We start from the raw sequence: 24987 nt of genomic DNA on the forward strand, positions 1-24987 counted from the left end.
GCCTCGGTTTTAATAATAAAGAGTAAAGGGAGGGGGGTGGTTTTGAATCCTGAGACCTGAGGAGGAATTCCAGAGAAGAAGCACCAGGAGGAGAGAGACTGGTGCTGCCTACTGTTGCTGCCAACTGCTGTTGTGGACTTTGGAGGCATCTGGACTGTGGCCATCGCTGCTGGCATAGGTGCTGGGACATTGTGGGGGGGAGTTGCCCTGGGGGATGAGCCATTGCCATAACATACTGGCCGTCATTGTTATTATTACCATCTGGAGCCGGGGTTTACCCCCCCCCCCATTTTGTCGGACTCTGAACGATTGCTCAGGGGCTTGTTACTCCTGCTGCTAAAGCAGCCCTGAGCTGTTATATACATCTTCGGGGCATCAACCATTGTGACCGGTTAAGTTCGTGCCTGAGAGTCCTGCTTCAACAAGAAGAGCCTGCCACCCATCAATGCTGCATGAGTTCCGGTTGTAAGACATCTCACCGATCTCTAAAGAACATTACCGCAAGGCTGGACAAAGGGGGGTTGTGGCTGGGAGGGCCTGGGCATTGGCGGCCTCTAAAGAGGTAGCGCTACACGTGGGGGCTCGTCCTGGATCTCCTGCCTGGCCCCTCCCCTTAGTAAGGAAGTGTTAGCCTTGTTTAGGGATATGAGTCAGGAGAGCAATATGGACTCTACTGCGGCCACCAGGTGGTGTGAGGAGCAGAATAGTGAAGTGAGTACAAGTGTAGTAATTAAGGTCCCTGGTGATGTTTGGTCAGAGGAGCGAGTTTTACAGACCTTAAGGGGCAAGCTTCCAGACCTTCTCTTCTCAACTCCAACAACCACCCCGGCCTTCTCCTTTCCTTTCCTTTTCTATCCTTCCTCCTTCCACTCACGCCAGCCACACCCAAAGCCAACTGCAGCTGTCCCAATCTTTTCCTTCCCAGTCAAGCTCCTGCGAGCACTCTCAGGCAGTCCCCGCTACAATTGCATAGTTGATTTTTCCCCTGAACACTTCCTTGAAGACTTGAAGGACTGGCTGACTCACTAAATGTTTTAACTTCATTTTTTTTTGTAAAACATTTTAAAAATATTTCAGTTCTGTTACATCTCCTTGGCTGAACATGCCTATCCGCCTCTGCTCCAAACAGCTGGATATATTTGAAAGAATCCTTCACTCCAGTCTATTATGCCTGAAACATTAACAAGAGCATAAGTGAACTCATTCTAGTTTTTAAACTGCTGAATGCTAATTTTTGCAAAGATAAGGTCACCATGACCAGCAATATTGCTTTGTCAAATAAAAGCCACATTTCCTTTCTTGGGCATTGAAAGGGCATTGAAAATTGATCATTCTGGAAGCAGAAAAAAACTGAGAGATATAGTACAAAAAATCACCGTTTTTAAGGGCTATAACCAATGAATGATTTATTGCTCAGCTGGAGATTGACTGACTATAAAAATTGAATCTGTAATACTTACCCCACGTCCATGACATTTTGTTGCACATTCATGAACACCAAATACACTGGTGTTTTGACAGCGGCGATTAAGACAGATCTGTAAGACATAAGAGGATGGAAAAAAATAATTTATGGTATAAAGACCAAACAACTGGATTTTTTTCCCCTGTATTGTATTTCTAATTCAAGAGAGAATAGCCAATCTCTTCTGGTTATGATTTTAAACTTAAAGAGTAGATTTTGATTTAGAGAGGCATGAAGAAATGTTGATGCCATCTCCTTAAATTCATCAACCAATATTGCACAATTAAATAACATAGCAAGATGCTAAGACCTAAAGAATTCTGAATGAAATAACTTGGAATATGGAACAAAGCTGCAGGTATAGAATATGTAGGAAGTATGTTGACTGCCTTATTTACAGAATATTGTGCATACTTCAATCTAATATTTTTTCTTTCAAAAATCTGTTTCTTTCCTGATTGCTATATGTTATGTCTTTAGGACAACTGTGCCACATTGAGTATGGTGTAATTCGAAGTTAAGAATATAAGGATGTAAAAAGAGTCCTGTTATATCAGATCAAGGGACCCTCAGTCCAGCATTTTGGGTGTCCCAATGGCCACATAGATCCATGAGGAATTCTTAACTAAAGCTTATTGGAAATTAGATGTGCATATTTTGGGATGGTGTGGGTGGGCCACCAAGCTGCTTTTTTTTAAAGTGTGAAACCTATCAGAGATAATTTATTTATCTAGAATTACATTGTGTCTATTTCCAAGTTCAGCAAATATTAGAAAGATACTGTTAATTTTCATCACTTCCTTCTCTGAAGATAATGGAAACTTTGAAATCCTATATGTGAACATCAGTGCTGTGTACTGTATGTGTGTGTGTGTGTGTGTGTGTATTCAAGTCAGTTTTTGACTTCTGCATAGTTTTTGGCAACTGCATAGACTAGTGTCTGCAATTTTCTTGGCAAGATTTTTCAAAAGTGGTTTGCCATTGCCCCCTTTCTAGGCTGAGAGAAAGTCACCCAGCTAGAACTCACAGTCTCTTGGTTTCTAGCCTGGTGCTTTAACCACTAGGCAAAACTGACTCAATGAATGTCACTGTTTGGGAAACCTAAGGTAGCATTCCTCTACATCAGGGGTACTCAACCTTGGCTCTTTTATGACTCGTGGACTTCAACTCCCAGAATTCCTGAGCCAGCTTAGCTGGCTCAGGAATTCTGGGAGTTGAAGTCCACGAGTCATAAAAGAGCCATGGTTGACTACCCCACTCTACATGATGGAGGAGTTAGTGTACCCTTTCTCCTCCAAGAAACAGACAACGTTACTATTATATCCAACAATGGATGGAAACTAATCAAGGAGAGAAGCAACTTGGAATTAAGGAGAAACTTCCTAACAGTGGGAAAAATTAACCAGTGGAACAGCTTGCCTTCAGAAGTTGTAGGTGCTCCATCACTGGAGGTTTTTAAGAAGAGACTGGACAGTCACCTATCTGAAAAGGTATAGGCTCTCCTGCTTGAACAGGGGGTTGGACTAGAAGACTGTGAGAGGGATCTTGGAGTCCTAGTGGACAATCACTTAGATATGAGCCAGCAGTGTGCTGCAGCTGCCAAAAAAGCCAATACAGTGCTAGGCTGCATTAACAGAGGGATAGAATCAAGATCATGTGAAGTGTTAATACCACATTACAATGCCTTGGTAAGGCCACACTTGGAATACTCATCCAGTTTTGTCACCACAATGTAAAAAAGATGTTGAAACTCTAGAAAGAGTACAGAGAAGAGCAACAAAGATGATTAGGGGACTGGAGGCTAAAACATATAAGGAACGGGTGCTGGAATTGGATATGTCTAGTTTAATGAGGGGGGGACATGATAGCAGTGTTCCAGTATCTCAGGGGCTGCCACATAGAAGAGGGAGTCAAGCTATTCTACAATGCACCTGAAGGCAGGACAAGAAGCAATGGATGGAAACTAACCAAAGAGAGAAGCAACCTAAAATTAAGGAGAAATTTCCTGAGAGAGCAATTAACCTGCCTCCCAAAGTTGTGAATGCTCCAACACTGGAAATTTTTAAGAAAACACTGGACAACCATTTGTCTGAAATGGTATAGGATTTCCTGCCTGAGCAGGGGGTTGGACTAGATGACCTCCAAGATCCCTTCCAACATCATCATTATTATTATTATTATTATTATTATTATTATTATTATTATTATTATTATTATTATTATTATTATTATTATTATTATTACCACCTCCAAGATCCCTTCCAGCTCTATTCTGATCTATGGCACTGTCCAAACTTGCATGGTCCAATTTGGGGGGATAGGTTGAATGTGGCTGGGGTTGTGTAAGAGAGAAAAAAGAGAATAGAAATAAGATAGAGAGCAAAGGTTCATCTCACGAATTACCATCTGCATGATAGAAGTGAAAAATCTGCTCTTTATCTATGTGAAGAGAAGTTAATTGTTTGAATTTAAATTTTAGAAGTCAGCAGCTTCTTACTGATGCAAACACCATCTTATCCTAGAACACACAATTATGTAATATCATGCCAAATATATTTGTCAAAGCCTTTCTCTTCAACAATAACATCTATATTAAGAGGCATATTTTTTTTTTAAAAAGGTAATGTCAAAAGCGATTTGTGATAAGATCAGCAGTGGAGTGGAAAGCAACAGTTGAAAGAAACTCCCAAAGATTTAAAAATTCAAAATGGGCAATGGCAGCTTTTTCTATTTTTTCAAGAGAGTTATTTCTGAAGAAAAGCCCATAACAGCTAAAATATTTCAAATGCTGCCAGAGGTTAATTTCCATCCAACTATATATTAAGTCTATCCCACATTCCCGCCCCCAAATTAAACTGCTTTCCTTTGTAAATTAGATTAGTATGGGCTCAAACTTTAAACAGAATTGTCATTTTATTGCAGGGTTAAATTAGCATTTGCCTGAAGAAGATACATTTATCTTTTATTTATAGGGAAATGAATAACAGGGAGTGGCATGTAATCGAAGGTTCATTGTTCATGCAATCATCATAGAGAGTTAACTTCACTATTTCACTGGAGCTGAATCACAGGGACAAAGAAAGATTGACATCCCCATAAAAGCAGACTCACAATGCAAACTAAAATGACCCACTTACAGAGTGCCTGATATATCATCAGAGTAGAGAAAAGATTATACGGTCCAGGAATGGATATTAGATGCCAGGTCAACAATCAGATCTACCATAATATCCGCTCTCCTTTAATTTGGGGACTTATTTCAGCAGGGCTAAAAGTCAGGCACAATTTTTATGAGCAGGCAGGGGACAAAATGAAGCAGAACAGAATACTGATGCTTAATCAGGGTAGATTTTCCCTCTAAGGAAAGGGGAAATTAGGAAAGAAATGAAAGGGAACCGGCTTCACAACCAATATAATATAGCACTGAAGCCTCACAACAAACAAACAAACCATTCAGTATCCCATGGCATACCAAATTGTTTGTTTTTATTTACTTATTGCATTTATAACTCAGCAGAAAAAAACTCTCAGGGGGTCTATACTGGAGCCTCTCCTAATTTTAATATCACAAAACAGCCCTATAAACAAGGCTGAGCTAGAGGAGAGTGACAGGCCAATGGCTGGATGACATGAACCAGTTCTTTATCTAGTCCTTATTGACCACACTACAGTAAAGTGGCTGCTATTAAAATAAGAAAAAAGATTTATTAAAAGCAGGCAGTTGTATGGTTTAATTCAATTGTTTTAAATAACTCTGGAGCTCATTGTTGGGGAAGGAGAGCAAGCCACTCTGCCCCTCAGCATCCTTGCATGGTGCCATCCTGGATATAGGAGCTATTTTCAGAGCAGACCCAATTCATTGAAAACACAAACTAATATAAAGAAGAAAAAAGAAAAAGGTTGAAAGAAAAAGAAAAAAAGTTTACATTGTGCTATGATCTCAAAGATAATTTTTATAAAAGGATGTATTACTGATACAGGATGCCAGATAAATTATCTAGAATGTATAAAGGCATTTCAAATGTACATTGAAAATGTGAACATCATGAAGGGCCATTTATCATGCTGGGTGGATGAATAAAAAACCCAAATATTTTGGTTTCAAATACATACTTGGATATAGAGGATTTTAAAGATCAATATTCAGCTGAAGCTAGACATTTTCTTTTAAGGATTAATATGAGATACTGCACGTGCCCTTTTCCTTTCCCTGCTCTCCTTGTAGGATACTGATAAAGGTATTTTATGGCTACTCCTGTGTGCAACTAAATTGGAACCTCTACCAAAAAGTAGATCAGATTGCATTTTTCTAGATAAATATATAGTCTTAAAACCTCTAGTTTTCCTTGCTTCTCCCTCATATTCTTGATATATGGATAAAGGCCATGAAAGCCTCAGTTCATCAAACTTGACTTGTCTCTTTCTTTAATTATATGTTCTTTACTGAGTGCTTCCACATCCTGTTACCCCTCCCTGTCTCAGTCCCTGGGGAAGTAGTATTGTTAAGTTCTCATCCCCTTTCATGATAGTATTTACTCAATAATGCTCTGAATCAAGCTCATCTCTTGCCAGAAATCCCTCATTTTTAAAATAAAGGACTTCTGGGAAGAGATGAGCTTGATTCAGAGCATTATTGACTAAATACTATCAGGGAGGAGATGAGAATTCAACAATACTACTTCAATTGTTAGAGAATCCAAACTATTTCTATTAGCGCCATCTATGTAGCCAGTTTTCATTTCTTTATTTTTTTATATGCAAGCCACGCTCTTTAATAGAAGAAATGGATGCCTGGCCCATAGCTCTTTTGTTCGGTATTTTATAACCCGATTTGGTATGTTCAAAGATGTGTCTGCTGTGTCATTTATTTCCATGAGTACCAATAAAAAGGAATAATTATCAGTGAGCTAAGGAGTCTTGGGAACCTTCCCGTTCATCCAGCCATCAAGGAGACTCTTCTTAGAATATTATCAGGCTTACGGATCATTGCTTCAGTCTCTCTGAGTAGGGAATCTCACTTCCACACATGACATCCTCATCTTCAGGGCAGAGGCTAACATTTTTTCCTTTGTACACCATGCAAGATCTTCCTTGAGTCCTCTGGTGTTTTATAGCAATAGCAATAGCACTTAGACTTATATACTGCTTCATGGTGCTTTATAGCCCTCTCTAAGCGGTTTATAGAGTCAGCATATTGACCCGAACAATCTGGGTCTTCATTTTACCGACCTTGGAAGGATGGAAGGCTGAGTCAACCTTGAGCCGGTGAGGATTAAACCCCGGCAGTCAGCAGAATTAGCCTGCAATACTGCATTCTAATCACTGCACCACCTTGGGGGGGGGGTCTATGGTGGTTATTCTTCACCCAGAGATACATGGGTGGTTTGACTGTATTCTTAACCCCCTGCTAACATTTCTGTGTCTCTTGCAAGAATTCCTTATCTTTCCTGATAAGCTGGAAAGGGGACCATTTTGTTTCCAGCCTCCATCTTCTCTTCCATGAAGATAATCTGCCTGAACTTGCAGTATTTCTTCTAGTCTACAGGGAGGAAAGCAAATATGGTACATCCCCTACAGATCACACAAGGAGTTTTCTCCATTTCCATCTTGCTCAGATATACAAAAACAAAAACAAATATTTGATTACAAATATTAAGATATTGCCGCAGGTTTATGTATAACACATGAAGCATATAGACCTCAAAAGTAAGCATAAGCTCAGAGACTTAGATAAGCCAGAAACTAATTTTGATCTGTACTCTGCCAATCTCAGAGGACATTGCTTAAACCCTACCTCTCTCAAATTCTCAGAGGCATTGTTCTCATAGCTTTTCATTATTTTCTTTTCTTGCTTGACTACTCTGGAAAAGCTATGCATAGATATACTGAGCAAGATGTTTTATATATTCTTCTAGATGTGAAAAGCTATTTCTTTGCTTTACAGGAACTGCTTTATGCTCTGGCAACTTTCCCAGGTTGGAATATGCTAAAGCACATAATTAATGAAGAAGATGAAAATGTCATCCAAAAACTACTAAATAGCATAGTTCCAACCATTAAGTCAAGGTGTTCTATGTTCTCCTCTCAGAAAAGACCATAGCTTTGACACAATGCTACGATACTGGTCCATTTTCATAAAGAATCCCACCCCCAATCAAGAAAGTAAAACTAAGAGCTCATAATTAAAATCTGAAACAAAAGTCAGAAGGACTCAAGCCTATTTGGAAGATCTGTCTAAAAAAATTCAATTCTTCTAAATCAGAGGACATTGTGTGGGCTGTGTGTTACGCATTATTTATTTGATGCTTTAAAGGCATTTCTAGGTTACCTAAGGACTAAAGCCCTCCTTGTGAAGCTTATACAACACAATCTAATAAATAATAAAGGAACAAAATTTAATAAAAGCAATAAATCAAGCAATAACAATTTATAGTTAGACAGTATTAAAATATTGCACAACTAAAGATGAAAATCAAGAACAATGCAACTGAACACAATCACAAAAAGGCCAAGAAAAACAGATGAATTTTCAGGACTTTTCTAAAACCCTTTAATGACAGAGCTTGATGGATCCCAGCTGGATGATCATTTTTATGGGCATCTGCAGGAAATTTTTCAGGAGAAAGCAAAGCTACACTGTATAATGCAACTGTTTTTTGCATCCAAAATATGTATCTTACAATACACCAGTCTATTTTTTCTTATATTTATGCACTGTTCCTAGTGTTACATTCCATAGAAGAAACATGCTACTAGTTTCAAAGTTGACTTGTATACATTTTGAAATACTCCCTTTTAAATTAATTCAATCATTTCATATGATCTTTCAGGAAAAAGATTTTATATTTAAAACAGGAACATAGAAAATCGAATTAAATCGGATCATTAGTTCATTATCTGTCCATGCCAATGGAGACTTTACCAGCTTTATTACAAGGAGAATTTCTGCCCAGCTTGGAACAAATTTAGTGTATTTGAAATAGTTATATCCTATTTGATACAATCTGCATAGCAGGCACTCTTGGGATGCTGTAAAGTCAAATTTAAAGGGGAACTCCATCAGGTCCCATTTGCTACTGTTCTTCCAGCCAGCATTATTCCAAATCAGTAACGGGATAAAATTCTTATGCTTAATATTGCTGGGAGAGGGTGATTGGGAAAATACTAACTGATGTTTTGGGGCTTGTTTTTAATTTTAGAAGTGTTGAGCTAAGGGTTTCTTCCTTGTCACTTAGTCCTACCCTACAATCACCTCTGCTAGTAACTCACAAAGATTAGTGTTGCATCCTGTTTCCTCTTGTCTATTGGGCTCCATTTTGTTTCCATTTCTTACATTTTCCATGTGGTATAGTATTTTAACAGGAAACAGGCACTATATGGTAGAAACTATTCCTGAGAACTTTTTGCTGTTCTTTTCTGTATTTATATGCCATGTTAAAATAGGAAGTAATCAGCAGATGGTTTCTCAAGATAGGTACTATTTTCTTGGGGTGACCATGTCTATTAAAGTCTTAGCAATTTTATGTATTAAAGTCTTAGCAATTTTATGTGTTATTGTAATAATTTCTTCAGTCATCTAGCCTTTTTCGTAATGCCCACTTGTTCGGTATCTGGCAAGATACTGAGTTAATGAAGTTTGTCTCTAAGGGTTCTGCAGAACATTGACTTCTGTGGAAAGTACATATTGTTTGCTCAGCCTATCTCTTCTCAAGGACAGTGGTGATAGAAAGTCCTTGAAGTTACCTATTATTATGTTGCTGAAATTAAATGTTAAAGTAAAAGCACTCTTATTGCCAAGATGAGTTATTAATGAGCTAACCCCCTCTGTGTGAAACACATGGAGTGAGAAGATTTCAAAGTTGCTTAAAATTGGTTTCATTTTGAACCACATGCTGGTCATAGTAAGATGTTTAAAGGGTAGAAGGATTTGTTTAGAGTCTCTCCTGGATAGAAGCCATTCAATGTTCTGCAAATCAATCGCCTTTCACAGTGTACAAGCTACCTGAAGGAGATAATGGTTGCACTTCTGAACCTCCATTTTCCTCTATTTCAGCGGTTCTCAATCTGTGGGTCGCGACCCTTTTGGGGGTCGAACGACGCTTTCACAGGGGTCGCCTAAGACCATCGGAAAACACATATTTCCGATGGTCTTAGGAACCGAGACACTAGTGTGAATTTCTGCTCAAGGCTAGCTCTGCCAGCCAGCTCGGGCAGACAGGAAAGTAGCCGCCTCAGCAGCATGGCGGGGCTGCGCTACCCATCGCAGAGCAGCTACTGCCACGTCGCCACGGCTATGAACCTCCTGCTCGGCGTCTTTCAGGTCCTCTTGCCTGGCTTCCGTCTGGGAGAAGTGCAGGGCCAAGGTAAAAAAAAAAACAAAAAACCCTGGCAAAATACTCCCGAGGGGTAGCGTCGATCTGTAGCGGGAGGTGAAGGGGCGGGTGGGTGGGTGTCGACCAGAAGGGAACCGGGTCTGATAAGGGCAAAAGTTGAGTGAGGTTTTCCCCCTCACCCCTTTCTCCGCCTCCCTTTGTGCAGTGGCGTCTCTGGCTGCTGCCTTCCCAGTCGCCGAGAAAGGGAAAAAAAGAGCCGTGAGCGAGTTCCCCTTTCTACCTCGTTGCTTAAAGCTTTTTTTTTTTAAACAACGCTCGTTCAGAACTCCTCGGGGCTTGTTTGCACGAGCTTGTGGCAGATCAGTAAATAAAGGGGTGGGGGAGCCAAACCGTCCAAGGCGTTTGCACCCTGAACGTGTGGACGCTGCTTTCATGATTTGCCACCACCGCCCCCTCTCTTCCCGCCCTGCTCTAGCAACGCGCTGTTGTATCACCTTGTTGTATAAGCCTTGCAGTTGGTGGACAAATGGCTTTGATTTGTGAGGGGGAAGCTTCCTCAAGCACTGAAGCAGAAAAATATAAAAGTCAGGAGCTCTCAATCCCCACTTGTAAATTCCATCCCAAGAGGTCATATCGATTATAGACACTAGTGGGAAGAGTGGAGCTGCCTGGTTATTTAGGGTAAGTAGATGTTTGCTTTTTAGATAACTGTCAACTTGGAACAGTTTTATAGGCTTGGGTGAAGTTTGAGAAACAGAATGTGAATGTTGCCTCTTCTTTTTTTTCCCCCATGGCAAAAATGGTAAAAATACAGATCTCCAGAAAAATAGTAAATATACAGTTTCCCAACAGAACAAGAATGAAAATAAATAAAAATAAAAATAAAGTTCAATGGAATAGAATGAAAAAAAGCAAAAGTTAAAAGTTAAAAATTTTAAAATTGGCTTTACTGTAGAGGCAGTTCTTAACAAGAAATGCTATGTCAAAGCCATTTTATGGTCTTCTCCACGTATATACATAATTATAAGCATACTAACAGAGAGGTATTTAATGGATAAAGTTATAGTCAGACATGATTCCTGAATTAAGAATAAAAAGCCATATTTTCACCTGATCTACAGAAATAATGTTGACTTCAATCTTCCAAGCAGTGTGCAAAAAATATTAGAAGAGTCCAGATTATCCTAACATGTTATCTGAGATAGGACAATGACTAATATGAGAGTCAAAATTTGAACTGCTCTTGACAACACAGATTTGATATTAATATTTAACTTGTTTAGGATAACAAGCCTGGGGATTTTCAATTCCATACATTCAAACTACTTCAGCTCATGTTCAGAAAAATATCAACAGAGGGAAGAACATCAACAAAAAAAATCTCAGTCCTATTTGATTTTAAGATAATTAATACCAGTATTGCTGACTATTTAAAAATATATAAGACAAGGAAGATGAGATTCTTAAAGTTCAGGAATAGGCAACTATTTTTGTGGCCAGCAAGTGTATTAAATGAAAAATCTCATCACAAAAAAAATGTTAATTTGTTGCTGGGTTTTTAATGTTGTGATTCTGCGAAGAGGGAACAAAGATGGTGTTTGAATTGCTTGTCTCACTGATTGTCTGCCCTGTTATTATATAGAAATCCTAAAGGGATGAATTTGGGAGACATTTACTTTAGAATTCATCCAAACATGTTTTATGAAATAAATTGGTAGGGAAGGATAGTTTATCCAAGTGCATGGTGATAGATATATTATAACTTTATGAGCTCAACATTTACTATTCCACACAAATTATTCATGTAAGTGCCAATGTGTCCATGCTTGAATTAAGCTCTGTCATCAACTTTAGCTGATTCTGCTGGACATAGGAAGTATTGGAAATCATATTACCACTACTTTGATATTAACTCAAACAACAAGAAAGTTCACATAAATGATATAAAATATAAACATTGCAAGAGTAACTCATTGTATGGACCAAACATTTGCTCATTCTCCTCTCTTTTCCTAATATATAATTTATTATTTTTTTGGTACTATATACTCTTGTTTCAAAAATTTTATGTACCAATTTACCGCTACTCCTTCTGGCTAAAGAGTAAACTGATTCCATGTATCATCAACAGACCCTTAAGTATCGTTGACACCAGAAGAGCTATTTGCATAATCCTTTATGTTAGGTTTGCCAGGCTATTAGTTCAAAGTACAGAAAGTAAGATTGAAAAAAAGGACTAGATGCAATACATATACATTTGAAAGGCCTTAGATACCAAAGGAACGGAGGGACAGGATTTCTAAGCCTTACTTTTTCATCTTCACATTTTGTTCCAGCCAAGACAAGACCAGGATCAGGCATGTCATCCCCCAAGTAAACATGTGTTCCTCGGCACAGAATTTTGCCTCCTCCTTGTAGAGGGATGTTTGTTTCTATTGAGACAGCATTGGTACCAATTACAGGTCGACTTGCTCCCCCTTGACACTGAATTTTTCCACACTTTGAATCTCTGAAAAGAGAGGAATAATCATCAGCATCTCTATTCGCACTGCTTTACTTATTTTTATTTTGGACAGACGCACAGTTATGTACCTGGGTTCACATTTGGCAAAAGTACTTTTAGAATCCTTGCCACAGTTCCCATATGGATCTCCTGCAGAATTGACTCTCTGAAAGCATATCTCAGGAGCAGGTTTAGCACCTAAAGCAGAGGCAAAAATATGTAATCCTTATGAAAAATGTAAGAAAGTAGAATCTTGGTAGGAAAGAGTGAATAAAGAAAGTAGAAGAGGGAAATTCTTGGATTATACCTTTAAAACTCCCCCCCCCCCATCATTCCAAAAGGCAAACAGGCATCTTTACCCACCTCTGTGAAATCATGAGATTATTAGCAGTGTTCATGGCAGTTCCTTGGAGGTAAAATAAAACTAAAGAATACACTGTAATTGGAATAGCCATTCACCCAGATAGAACTTACTATTTAATATAACTACTTACATTTTGGAATTATAATTATATTCATATTCTTAAGGGTGTGTGTGTGTCTGTCTATCCAAATGGCTGCAGCAAGAAATATTTTGTTCCAGCTTTTAGAATAGACGGTGATGGAATTTAAATTTCATACTCAACCATCAAGCCATGGTTTGATTAAACATGGTTTATTAAATGGATGACGATTTGCTGGGATCATACAACACATTATACCCAAACCATCAAACCATGTTATTCCTTAATATGATACCATCTGAGCTGTATTAAGTGATCACAATAAGGTTAGTGACATCACCTTATGCCTGGTTCTGACATAAATTGATAATGTATTTGCACTATTTCTAGAATCAGGGAAAAAGTGTGGCAAAAGCATAAAATTAGCACATAGAAAATTCTGTTTGTCACAATATAACCAAAATATTGGATGTGTATAGTTATTTTTTGGGTTACCAGCAGCCGTCTATTATGCTGAGACAATCTGGTGGTCTTCATAATTCCTATTCAGCCTGTTTATTTCTAACTAAATGGAAATCTATTTGTTTCCTCTATATTTTTTCTGTTCAGATAAGCTAAGCAAAACTAAACAGAAGGTAAGCAGACTGGATTTCCAATGATCAGATGTGTTCATATGACAATATTTTAAAGCCTATTAAAATATTTTCTCTTACAAAACATGTAAACAGTAAGAATAGTAATAATATTGATTAGCTAAATAAAAACCACAGGAAAAAATAAAGCAATTTGAATTGTTTTTTAGCTTGTTTGAAGTGCTTTCTTGATTGCTGAATGAAAAATAAATGCATTTGAGTAGATTATGCAGCAGCTGTACTTTTTCTGATGAGGCATGCTGAGGAGGAATAAAATGTGTGGATATATTTCTGGCCAATTCTTTTCATTCAGGCTTGAAAACTGTACCTACTGGAACACTGAGTCATATAACTGCAATCTTTCTTTTTCTCTCTCTGTCTCACATTCTCTGCAATGGTTAAAAGAAGCCCATTAAAACTGTCTACTTCAGTATTCTGTTCCAAAAACATATATCTAAATGTTTTTTGATGTCACAGAGCATGAAAGGATCATCTTGTGGTTTATCTCCAACAGCTGAAACCTACAAATATATGGTATCTTTATAGAATAGAAAGAATAACAGTGGTGGGAAAGTATCTTATCTTGTACAGATGTAGATGATTTATTTATGTGAACATTAATATCTTGTCTTTCTAGTGGTTATGCAGCAAATGGCTTCCATATACAAGTATAAATTTATTACTGAGACAAGAAATTGACAGGATTTAACTCTCAATGAGGAGAAAGAAAAGAAGCAAGCTTTTGTTTTAGTTAAAGTTGGAAATTTTAGTTGATCAATTGTAAAAAGATCTAGCAATTTACCCCAGATATAGAAGCTAACAACTGCTTTGAGGTCAACTCCACTCCTGGTGCCTATTTGGTCACAGGCATGTTGCTTTTTGAGCAATTAATGTGAAAATAGTTCTCCGCTGCCTTTTTCTGGGTTGCTGTTTGACTTAGCCTAGTCTATATCTCTCAACTTCCCCTTGTTCTCCAGTCCAAAACTTTCCACAATTGGGATGAAGAATTAGTTATAAAATAAAGGTCTAATTTTTAATATTCCATTTTCTGAGATTCCTGAGAGGACGGAACTCGGACTTTATATATATTTCCAACACTGGGTTTTCAGAATACTGCCCCATGTTTCTTGCTGGAATTTTCTTCAAAATAATGTACCCAAATCAGAATTTTGGAAGCATTCGAGAAGGTCAAGTGACTTTTAGAATATTCAGATCCCTAGAGAATTATTATTCAAGCCTCAAGAATTGCCATCTATTGGGACCCCAGAAACATATATTTACATTCTCTGTCATGATGCCAGACTGCTGGTATAAGATGCCTCCTGAAATCTAGGTGGCTCCCATCTGGAAGCTATTCCAGAGGGATTTGAAGACCTGATTCTTCTCTCATGCTTTGAGCTAGAGTGCTAGGAGCCCATTGCTGAGTGTATATGTTTGTTGTTATTTATAAGATCTGTATTTTGCTACTATTAGATGCATTTTTGTTTAAAAAATATGTTTGTTTTGTTTTATGCTATGAGCCACTGAGTGCCAATTGAAGCAAAGTGGTATTGAGGTCAAATAAAATAAATCAATAAATTATATTCCTGTGTTGCTTAATTCTTTCATTGTCAATCTCAATACAAGTTTATAATAGCTGAAAGGCCTTATTCCCATTCTTCAATCACTTGGTATTAGCATATTTTATGGTGTTACTTTTATAGAAAATATGTCTGTATTCTCCTTCTCTTTTTAGCTCATCCTATTTAAACCTTTCCAACGAGAGCTGGTTCTGGTAAAGGAAAAAAGGAAGATTCCTGGCATTTGGAGTAAAGATTCATCTTTCTCCTGGACAATCTCTATTGATATAGCTCTATCTCATCTCATATCTGTTCCCTAGTTCCGTGGCTAGCCAGGAGTCACCAGTGCTTGCCCAGGCCTCCAACTAATAGGCATTTAGCAAGTAAGAATATACAAAAATAGTGCACTGGTGAAAAAAACCTGTTTTTGTGTACACGTAAACATAGACACATACACACAAACAGTTCATTTAGGCACTGAAAAAAGTGACTTACAACCATTTTTCAAACTTACGACCACTGCAGCATCCCCATGGTCACATGATCAAAATTCAGATGCTTGGCAACTGACTCAAATTTATGACGGTTGCAGTGTCCCAGGTCATGTGATTACTTTTTGTGACCTTCTGACAAACAAAGTCAATGGGGAAGCCAGATTCATTTAAGAACCATGTTATTAACTTAACAACTGCAGTGATTCACTTAAAAATTCTGGCACTTAACAAATTTGTTAGACGATAATTTTGGGCTCAATTATCATCTACACACACACACACACACACACACTTATATAGGTGGCTATATAAATTTGATCAATCACTCATTTGGTATCTAGTAACATTTATAATGTCATTCTTTTTTGTATGGGCCTTCTAAAACTGCCTAAACTAAGTTTATAAGCTTTCATGGGAAAAAGTCTTACCGATGTAAGAGATTTTTGGGATGGGATGGGATATAAATCAAAATAATAAATACAAACAAATAATAGTTGTTGTGTTGTTTTTTTTTACAGAAGAGAGAACTTGGCTTGTAAACAAGTTTTCCCACCGTCTCTTTCAAATTGCTTTTAGGTTTCAGTAACACAATAATTTGTTACTAGCATTGTGTCCCTGCAACCCATATGCCAAGTCTCTTATAATACCACAGTGTTATTATCATTCAACTTGATTCATATAAAAGTAAAAAAGAATTGATGATCCTTGTATAGCCTTTCCCAGCTTGGCAACATCCAGATGTGAATGAACTATAATTCTCAGTAGCCAGAATGCCATTTCTGATTAACATATTGGAGAGTGTCAAGTTAGGGAAAGCTGAAATAGTAGTTTAAAAGAAAAGCACAAACTAAGAAACCTTCAGAAAGATACTTGAGGAAACCAACTGTGATGTGTTTCTTGAGGAAACCCATTTATCATAATTCTACCAGATAAACTGAAGCAGAAAGGCTTGTCTCTCTCTATTTTGCTACTTAAAGAGGCAAAGTGAAAATGATTTGTGAAAGATTTCTAGCAGATTTTAAACTTGCTGAAACAGAATGAATGCTTATCTTACTTCCTATCAGCCATCAGAATTTGACACTCCAATTGTTAAGATTTGTCACACTTTTTAACTGAAATCTCCTACCACCCATTTCTAAGTTGGTATAGAATAACAATGTTCACAGTGGTTCACACACCACTCTAAATTATGGTTGGATAATTAAACAGACTACAATGACAAATCACTTTGGATCCTATAACACACAAAGTCAAATTAAACTCTATTGTACTCCATATATGAACCTTGGTTGTCACTCATGCTTGTTCTCATATTAAATGCAACAGACTATTTGTCCTCATTTCCATTTTACACCAGAACACAAAGATGTTATGGATCAGTATGGACTAAGAAATATAGTTTCCTGAAACATTATTTAGTTCTTATATTTTTGCTCTTTTCCACTGTATCTTAACAGTACTTCATGTGGATCTACTAATGTGTGCGTATCTATGTATACATATATATTTGTGTATGTGTATTTATATAGTCTGAGTGAATAAATAGCACCAATTTTTGTTGTTTGACATTTCTTTCATGAACATATCCAGAAAAGCTTCAGTTTTGACTTGTCTATCTATACAACTTTCCTCTAAAACTCTGGGATATCCAGGTCCTTTTGAACAACTTTGGTATAAACATCAGGGAGCCATGACTTTTACTTTGCTACTTTCCATTAATCATATTTTTTCTACTGCTTTGCTATGATGCTGAATAATAGCTGAGAGCCAGATAAAGTGATCTGATAAGAAGCTTCAAATATCCTTTAAAATTGTCTATGCCTCATTAGTAACTGAAGAGACTCTGTACCCAACTCCAAGGACCTATGCAAGGGTCCTTTTTATAGACTTCAGCTTGGCATTCAGTACTATCATTCCACATATTCTTCTCACTAAACTGACTAAGCTACCGTGTTTCCCCAGAAATAAGTTATATATTATTTTTAATTTATATATATATGTGTGTGTGTCCATATGGCTGATGATCTTAACTGGGGCTTATTTTGGGGGTGGGGCTTATATTACAAGTGTCCTGAAAAATCATGGTAGGGCTTATTTTCCGGTTGGGTCTTATTTTCAGGGAAACATAGTAGCTGTGCATGACCACACTTGTAAATGGATCATAAGTTTGCTAACAGATAGGAAGCAGCAGGTGAAGCTAGGCAAAATCATATCAGATACCTGTACAATTAGCATTACCCCCTCCCCCAGGGCTGTGTGCTCTCTCCATTACTCTTTTCTCTATATACCAACGACTTCATATCAAAGGATCCCTCTGTTAAAATACTGAAGTTTCCAAATGATATAACAGTGATTGGTTTCATTCGAGATGAAGACGAATCTGCATACAGATGGGAAGTTGAACAACTGGCCCTGTGGTGCAGCCAGAGCAATCTTGAACTGAATACACTCAAAACTGTAGAGATGATACTAGATTTTAGGAGAAGCCCTCCTATTCTACCACCTCTTACAATACTAGACCACACAGTATCAACACTAGAGACATTCAAGTTTCTAAGTTCTATAATATCTCAGGACTTAAAATGGACACCTAACATCAAAAACATCATCAAAAAAGCACAACAAAGAATGTTCTTCCTGCATCAACTCAGAAAGCTCAGATTATTCAAGGAGCTGCTGATACAGTTCTACAAAGGAATTATTGAGTCTGTCATTTGCACTTCTACAACTGTCTGTTTGGCACAGCAACCAAACAAGACAGACACAGACTTCAACGGACAGTTAGGACTGCAGAAAAAATAATTGCAACCAGCTTGCCTTCCATTGAGGACCTGTACAATGCACGAGCCAGAAAGAGGGCTGTGAAAATATCTACAGACACCTCACATCCTGGACATAAACTGTTTCAATTTCTTCCCTCAAGACGATGCTATAGGGCCTTGCACACCAAAACAACCAGACACAAAGACAGTTTTTTCCCCATGCTATCACTCTGTTAAACAACTCTGTTAAACAACTAACACTGTCTATGCTCTGGGATGCCAAACCACCAGTAGGGCTGTACTACTTATTATCCTTCTCATCTGTCCTATTACCTATTTCCTTAGATTTTTACGACTATAACCTGTATCTCATGATTTATGTTGATTGCTTTTATTTAGTGTCTATTATGATTTATGTTGATTGCCTTAGTATCCTATGACTATCACTGAGTGTTGTATCTGTGATTTATGATGATTGTATTTTATGATTATAATTATGATTATCACTTGTTGCTTGTATGTACACTGTAAGCTTATGCACAGGTGACAAATTCCTTGTGTGTATCCAATCACATTTGGCCAATAAAGAATTCTATTCTATGCTAAACTAAAAGAGATGAGAAGGGAAGACTGGTATACATGACTGATGAAGTAATTATACAGCCAAGTATCCCTTAATTTGGATGATTACATAGAAGAATTTAGAAGGGAACTATATACCACCCAAGAAATTATGATGGGACCCATGTTTTGAAGATAGCCATAAAAGCCTTTAAGATATGCCTTGGGGCTAAGGACAAAATCATTAAAGCCACCATGTAAGTCTTGAATAATCTTACTCTCATATCTCTGCTGGCCAGAGGACATCCAGAAAGTAACAGCAACAGAATGAAAACTGGGAGATCAGCAGGAAAACTTGCCGATATTTCTTGGTGAAATGTCTAAAGGAGTAATTCTTCCATTCTAAGAGGTCATCATGGGAAGACCCAGTATGGACTTTTTTTATTCACCCTACCAATAATTTCCTCTAGCCCCCTTAACGATTGAAGCCAATGAACCAATTTGTAAGAAAGGGGAAAAATCGTATCTGTGATTTTTTTTGTCTAATATACTAAACATAATTTGTAAACTCTGTACTTGACATTTTGATTGGAAATCAATTGATGGACTGGATCAGTTTAAGGTATTGGTTGAGAAACTAGCTGGGTTCAACTGGGGCAATCAACCATCAATTACTATATAGCGCTGTATCAAATACTATAACAGAAAAGTATTCTAACTACTACCACTATAAGTTTCATGGATTTAAAGACAGCATTTAATTCAGCACCAATGCTCAGCTTTTGTTTCAATGAACTCAAATAATTCACAAATATTTTATTGTGCTGGCTATTTTTTGTGATCTGGCACTCAATTTCCTTGTTATCCATTTTTTATAAGCCTGGTGAATCAACTACTCATTTTTTTTTAATTTGCTGACCAGTTCTTGGTTATCTTCAAAAGGGCATAGAGCTAATGTGCTCTTTGAAAGCCTTTGCTTAATACATGTATATTTACCCATATGCATTCTGCACATTCCAGAATCATCTGCTCAGTTTAAGCTCAGTCTGAGTTTTTTACTCTTTTTACCCTCCATTATCATCTTGATCTTTTGTAACTGAAACTAATTACTTATCATGAAAAGGGGAGTCAAAGCTTATGAGATTTATATTAGCCAGAGCTAGCCTAAATTGTCACCATTATTTAAGGGCATACTCAATTATTGAATCTAGCCATCTTTTTAATTAAACTGATTGCCCTACAGAGGTTGGTTACTTTTTCATACTTGCAACTGCATGTTAGATAACCAAAGGAAAAGCACTCGGCTGTGGCAGATGCTGCTGAGAGTCATGGTGAAGGGACTTTCTCCTCCTGGCTTGCCACACTATGTCTCTTCAGGGTCTGCTCCAGCCAGAGCACAGTAGTTGTCACCAGTTTGGCCAGTGTGCAGCCAATGCCCAGTTAAGCCATCTCCCCACTAGCTAGGCTAAATGCTCCCTTCTGTATGAAGCAGGAACTGAGAAGCTTGGTGGGCTAGGGATGCTGCTGTTGCTATTCCTTTCCCCATCCCAATTGCTCTCTGCTTTGCCTGGAGAATGAGAAATAGGGGAGAATGGGGAATTATTAGAGAGTATAAACATAATACTCTCAATAAAAAACCATATATTCTATTTTAATAAAAACAGTAAAGGTAGGATAAAAATAAATACGTACATAAATAAATAAATAAATAGACATGTATATATAGAGCAGACATGTCAAACACAAGGCCCAGGGGCCGGATGCGGCCCGCGAAGTGGTTTCATGTGGCCCGCGAAGCCATCCTGGAAACAGTGAGGGAACGGCCCCCGCTGCCTTGGCCCTGGCCCAGGCCGGCTGGGAGCCAATGTACAATTTTGTGGTGGCCATCTATGCTGAAACACATTCAGTCTTAGCTCCACAAGGCTGTCTGGAAACAGCGAGGAACCAGCCCCTGCCACGTTGGCCCCACTCCCTGGGTGCATGCTGGGGAGGTGTCACCCTTTGTGAGGAATGAAGAAATGCACCATCGCCTGGAAGTGGCCAGCAAATGGCCCTCGCCTACTTCACATATCCGGCTTGATGGGCTCTGCCCTGGTCCCACCCCCTTCTGCCAGAGACCCTCAGATCTGTCCCACTCCTGCCCAGGCCCCCACAGGCACCCTTGACGCGAATGATGTAGAGCTGGTCACACCCACCCAGTAGGCCACACCCACTCCATCCACGCTCACCCAGTAGGCCGCACCCCCCCTGGCCACCACCCCGCTCCCCCCGAGGACAACCGCAATGCTGATGCAGCCCTCAATGAAATTGAGTTTGACACCTCTGATATAGAGGATTCATTTGACATGGCATATTTAGATCTTCAACAGCTTTTGTCACTAAAAATTCTTGAATAATTATGGGTTACAGTGACAGGTCCTCTTATGGTTAGAATAACTGATTAAAAGGCAGAAAAGAGAGGATAGGAATAAATGGACATCTAAATACTAGTTGTAGGAAGACTCTTGTGATGATAGATATGTTTGTTTTTCTGTTTCAGAACAATTGGACTTAAAATCCAAAGGACTGTTCTGTAAGATGCCTTCTGGAATTTTGTAAAAGCTTCCCTATTCTTTTTAAAAGTACTATAGGGTACTTTGGGTGTTAATTTCAAAAAACGCAAAAAAACCAAAACAAAAAACCAGAATATAGAGGCAGAGATATATAGCCAACTGAATGGTTAAAGAATCCTGTGTTTGTGGGATTTTCTGTACAATTGTCTTATATTTTATCCTGACAACTGATTCTCATAGTAAACAACATACATTTATAATCTGTGACAGTCATATCACAATATTGATGATAGTATTTAGTCATCATCATAACTATTCCCATTAAAGCAAGTTCAGGACCTTCATTCGATTTCATGAATTTAAAGTAAGGATTCATTTCTCTGCAGGCTTAGAAAGTCTCAGTTTGTTAAAGGTTGAGGCTTCTTTTCTCTCGGAAAAATCAATATTTCTTTCGCCAATGGATTTATCTGCATATCTAAGCACCTCCTGGAAATGCCAATAAAAGGAGTAGATAATATCCAAATGCATTCTACTCTACATAACCATCAATCATATTACTATGGTCACAGCTATAGCAATGCAACTTTACAGAAATGAAGTATTAAAAAGTTTCATTTTAATTTAAAGGCAGAGATTGCAGAAGGAAAAGAATAGGACTTTTCTTATGTAACACAGATTTGTCCTGAATTCAGTTTCTGAAATATTTCTTTAACATGGGATTCTGTATAGCATATCAAACTTTCTTTCTACTATGATGTTTTATTGAAATAAATTATAATGTTAATGTTATTATTTTTTTAAAAAAAATAGATATAGTGTTATGGTATACAACAATTTGAAACATTTTTAAATCATGAGAGCAACTGTAAATCTTAATAGAAATTGTTGAGCATAATGGAAAATTTGAAATTACTGTATATCTTCAATTGGATGCAAAAAGATTTTTTAGATAACTTCTTAACAATCTGCTGCATGGAAACTTTCTTCACAAGTTAATTTTTCTACTTTCTCTGTTTTTGTTTAACAACTAACATAACTGCTGGGAATTTGAAAGGAGTTATGTGTTTTTAGCACAGCATTTCTAGCTCATTAATAGTGTTCTGGTAGCTGTAGGTGACTTTTTATTTTACTTTTATTTATAATAGGCGGGTGCAAAGATCTGAATTTGAAGGGCAAAATACACCTCCCTAGAATCCCTTATACCAAATGTATATTTTCTTGGGAATCACAGGTTTGCTGCAGAAGCAGCTTTAATGGAAGCCAAAAGAAGCTGTGCATGTAGCCACATGTGCCCTGAATCACATTTTGCCCTTCAGATCCAAATTTCTGCAGAACCCTCAGTTGAGCCTCACCTGTTCCCTAGTAAAAATACAATACAATAAAGCTACAGTTATTCTGCGCATCATCACCATCATCATTAGCAACAGCAGCAACTGATTAAAAAAATGCATTTTAGTGAATACTATAGGAATTGAAGTTAAATGATACAGTGAAATTGATTGAAAAGAACAAACTACTTAGTTCTTGAAGTCTTTCTTCTGACCTCTGAGAAGGATTCTTGAAATCCAAGTAACCTCATATTATTTTAATTAAATTTCTTACTTCATCACCTATTTGCCTTTTTAGGACCTCATTACTCGCAGTCATTATTTTGCATTCTAATTTCCCCATTTGGCGGTATTCTGTTGTCAAAAGCACTTACTCTAGAAAAAAGTAACATACTGTAGCAAACGACTGAAATGTTGGAAAAGGGATGGTGCAGAACTACAACAGCAAAAAGATTGGAGTGGATGGATATGCAGTTTTCTAATGCACTTCCTCTGTTCTTGATTTAGATTACTTTATCAGTGAAAGCCAGATAATGGTTGAGGTCGGTTCCCAGTCTGATGGAAATACATTTGGTGGCACCATTTCATCCTAATTCATCTTCAGCTATGACTATCAGAGTTAATGCTGCACACTTACAGAGTGGCTCTCATCCCAGAAATCTCTAAGTGCTTAAGCAAACATAATAGTAATTACATCTAAGAGGAAGTAGGAAAGTATTTGCATTTTACAGTTAAGTAACTTTCAGCAAAGCAAGTCAACCTTTATTCAGGAAAGGATGCAGCTGTTCTCAGGTGGTACAAATAAGGTCAATAATGGTAGCTGGGAATCTCCATGTAATGTTTAACTAACTGCACAGGTCTGAAGTGAAACCTATGGCTATGACCCAGCCAAAACAAAAACAAAAACTGGCTCATTTTGGCAGAGGACATGCTGACATATACAAAGCTGTAATTGATACTTCTGGAAGACTGAGACGACTTCTGAAAGATCACTCTCAGCCTTCTCCAGGCTAGAGCCTGTCATTCAATATGTTGGAACCACAGCTCCATGCTGGTTGGAAGCTATGTACCCAAAACATCTGGGAGCAAGAGATAGTCAGAGAATGGTGTGGTAACAATCACTTCCCAGAAAACTTTAAGCTTAATAGGTTAATAGAGGTTCTATGTACACTAAGGCAAGGAGGTTCATTGAATTAGAAGATACCATTCTTTGCATATTTTAATTCTATTCTTCTATCATATCCTTCACCAACTTATTTGCATCAACAGGGATGCATCACTGACTATCAGCTTGAGGAAAGAATTGGCATGTGGTGATGAAATGCAGCAGGAAAGATTTGTTCTGGGGTCTTGAATTCTGAGAGGTAAGAAATCATTACATGCCTCCTCCAAATGCCAGTGCTAATTTGTTTGTGTGAATAAATATCTAGAGAAAAAAAATACAAAGCTCAAGTATTCAAGCTCACCTGGTCCCCAGAGGGTGATGCACTGCTGTTCGTGAGTCTGGCACATCCCATTATAGCAGTACCCGTCTACCCCATAGCAAGAGTGCCCATCATGCAAGTAAACATTGGCCGGGCAATGAGGATTGCTTCCAGTACAGAATTCAGGAAGATCACAGGAATTACTGGTACCCCTGCATAAAATCCCTGCTGGCCTCAGCTGTTGGGGAAAAAAGGGGGTTCAGTTTCAAAGAAGAAAATGTATTATATTGTGGCTTTTATGCTACAGCTAAAGTTGTTTTTCTCTCTTCCTAAGATTCTGTACCAGGCATCTATTAAACACAGCATGAGAGGCGAAAGAGTGCTTTATATGCCTCTCATTGATATACTGCAGAATTGTTTATGGCTTACTTTCAAAGGCCTACCTTCATTCCTCATTAAAATGCAAGTACAGGGCTTTGATGTTCTGCATCACACAGAAGTACACATCTTAAACCTGAAAGAACTCTGCCGTGGTAGGCATGCACATACAGGGCTCCATCTATTAATACTAGCAGCAAAGGATATGAAAAAATACACACTGTGTTATAGGAGAAGATATGCTGGCCTCTTTCTTTAAAAAATAGTCTTCCCCCAAATTTTCATCATTACAAGACAGGAACACAAAGAATTCTATTGAAAACACACCCATACCCCAGCCTTGAATATCTGAACCAACATAAACACCCCAGCCTTGAATATCTGTACCAACATAAACATTACTATGAAATCCTGCCCATCCCAAATGAAGAATGATCAGACATTCACCTTGCAATCTTCACAGCAAAGTCCATGTGCACACATTGCTCCTGGCCTTAAAGTACAGGTTGTAGCATTACAGCATTGGTTCGTACATTCCTAAATGGGGGGAAAA

The 24987-nt window shown here is 37.9% G+C and overlaps 1 protein-coding gene across 1 annotated transcript in view; it reads right to left on the reverse strand.

Annotated features, from left to right (window-relative positions):
- Positions 1-24987, reverse strand: part of ADAM12 (ADAM metallopeptidase domain 12) — a gene marked incomplete at its 5' end in the record, with an annotated part of 119288 nt that overhangs the window by 17801 nt on the left and 76500 nt on the right. Inside the window, 5 exon segments of the mRNA XM_015817484.1 lie at positions 1461-1538; positions 12109-12307; positions 12391-12499; positions 24099-24294; positions 24882-24971. Of these exon segments, the coding sequence (XP_015672970.1) occupies positions 1461-1538; positions 12109-12307; positions 12391-12499; positions 24099-24294; positions 24882-24971 (672 nt within the window).

Source organism: Protobothrops mucrosquamatus, unplaced genomic scaffold, assembly GCF_001527695.2.
Source record: "Protobothrops mucrosquamatus isolate PMUCROS unplaced genomic scaffold, P.Mucros_1.0 scaffold_128, whole genome shotgun sequence".
Lineage (NCBI taxonomy): Eukaryota > Metazoa > Chordata > Lepidosauria > Squamata > Viperidae > Protobothrops > Protobothrops mucrosquamatus.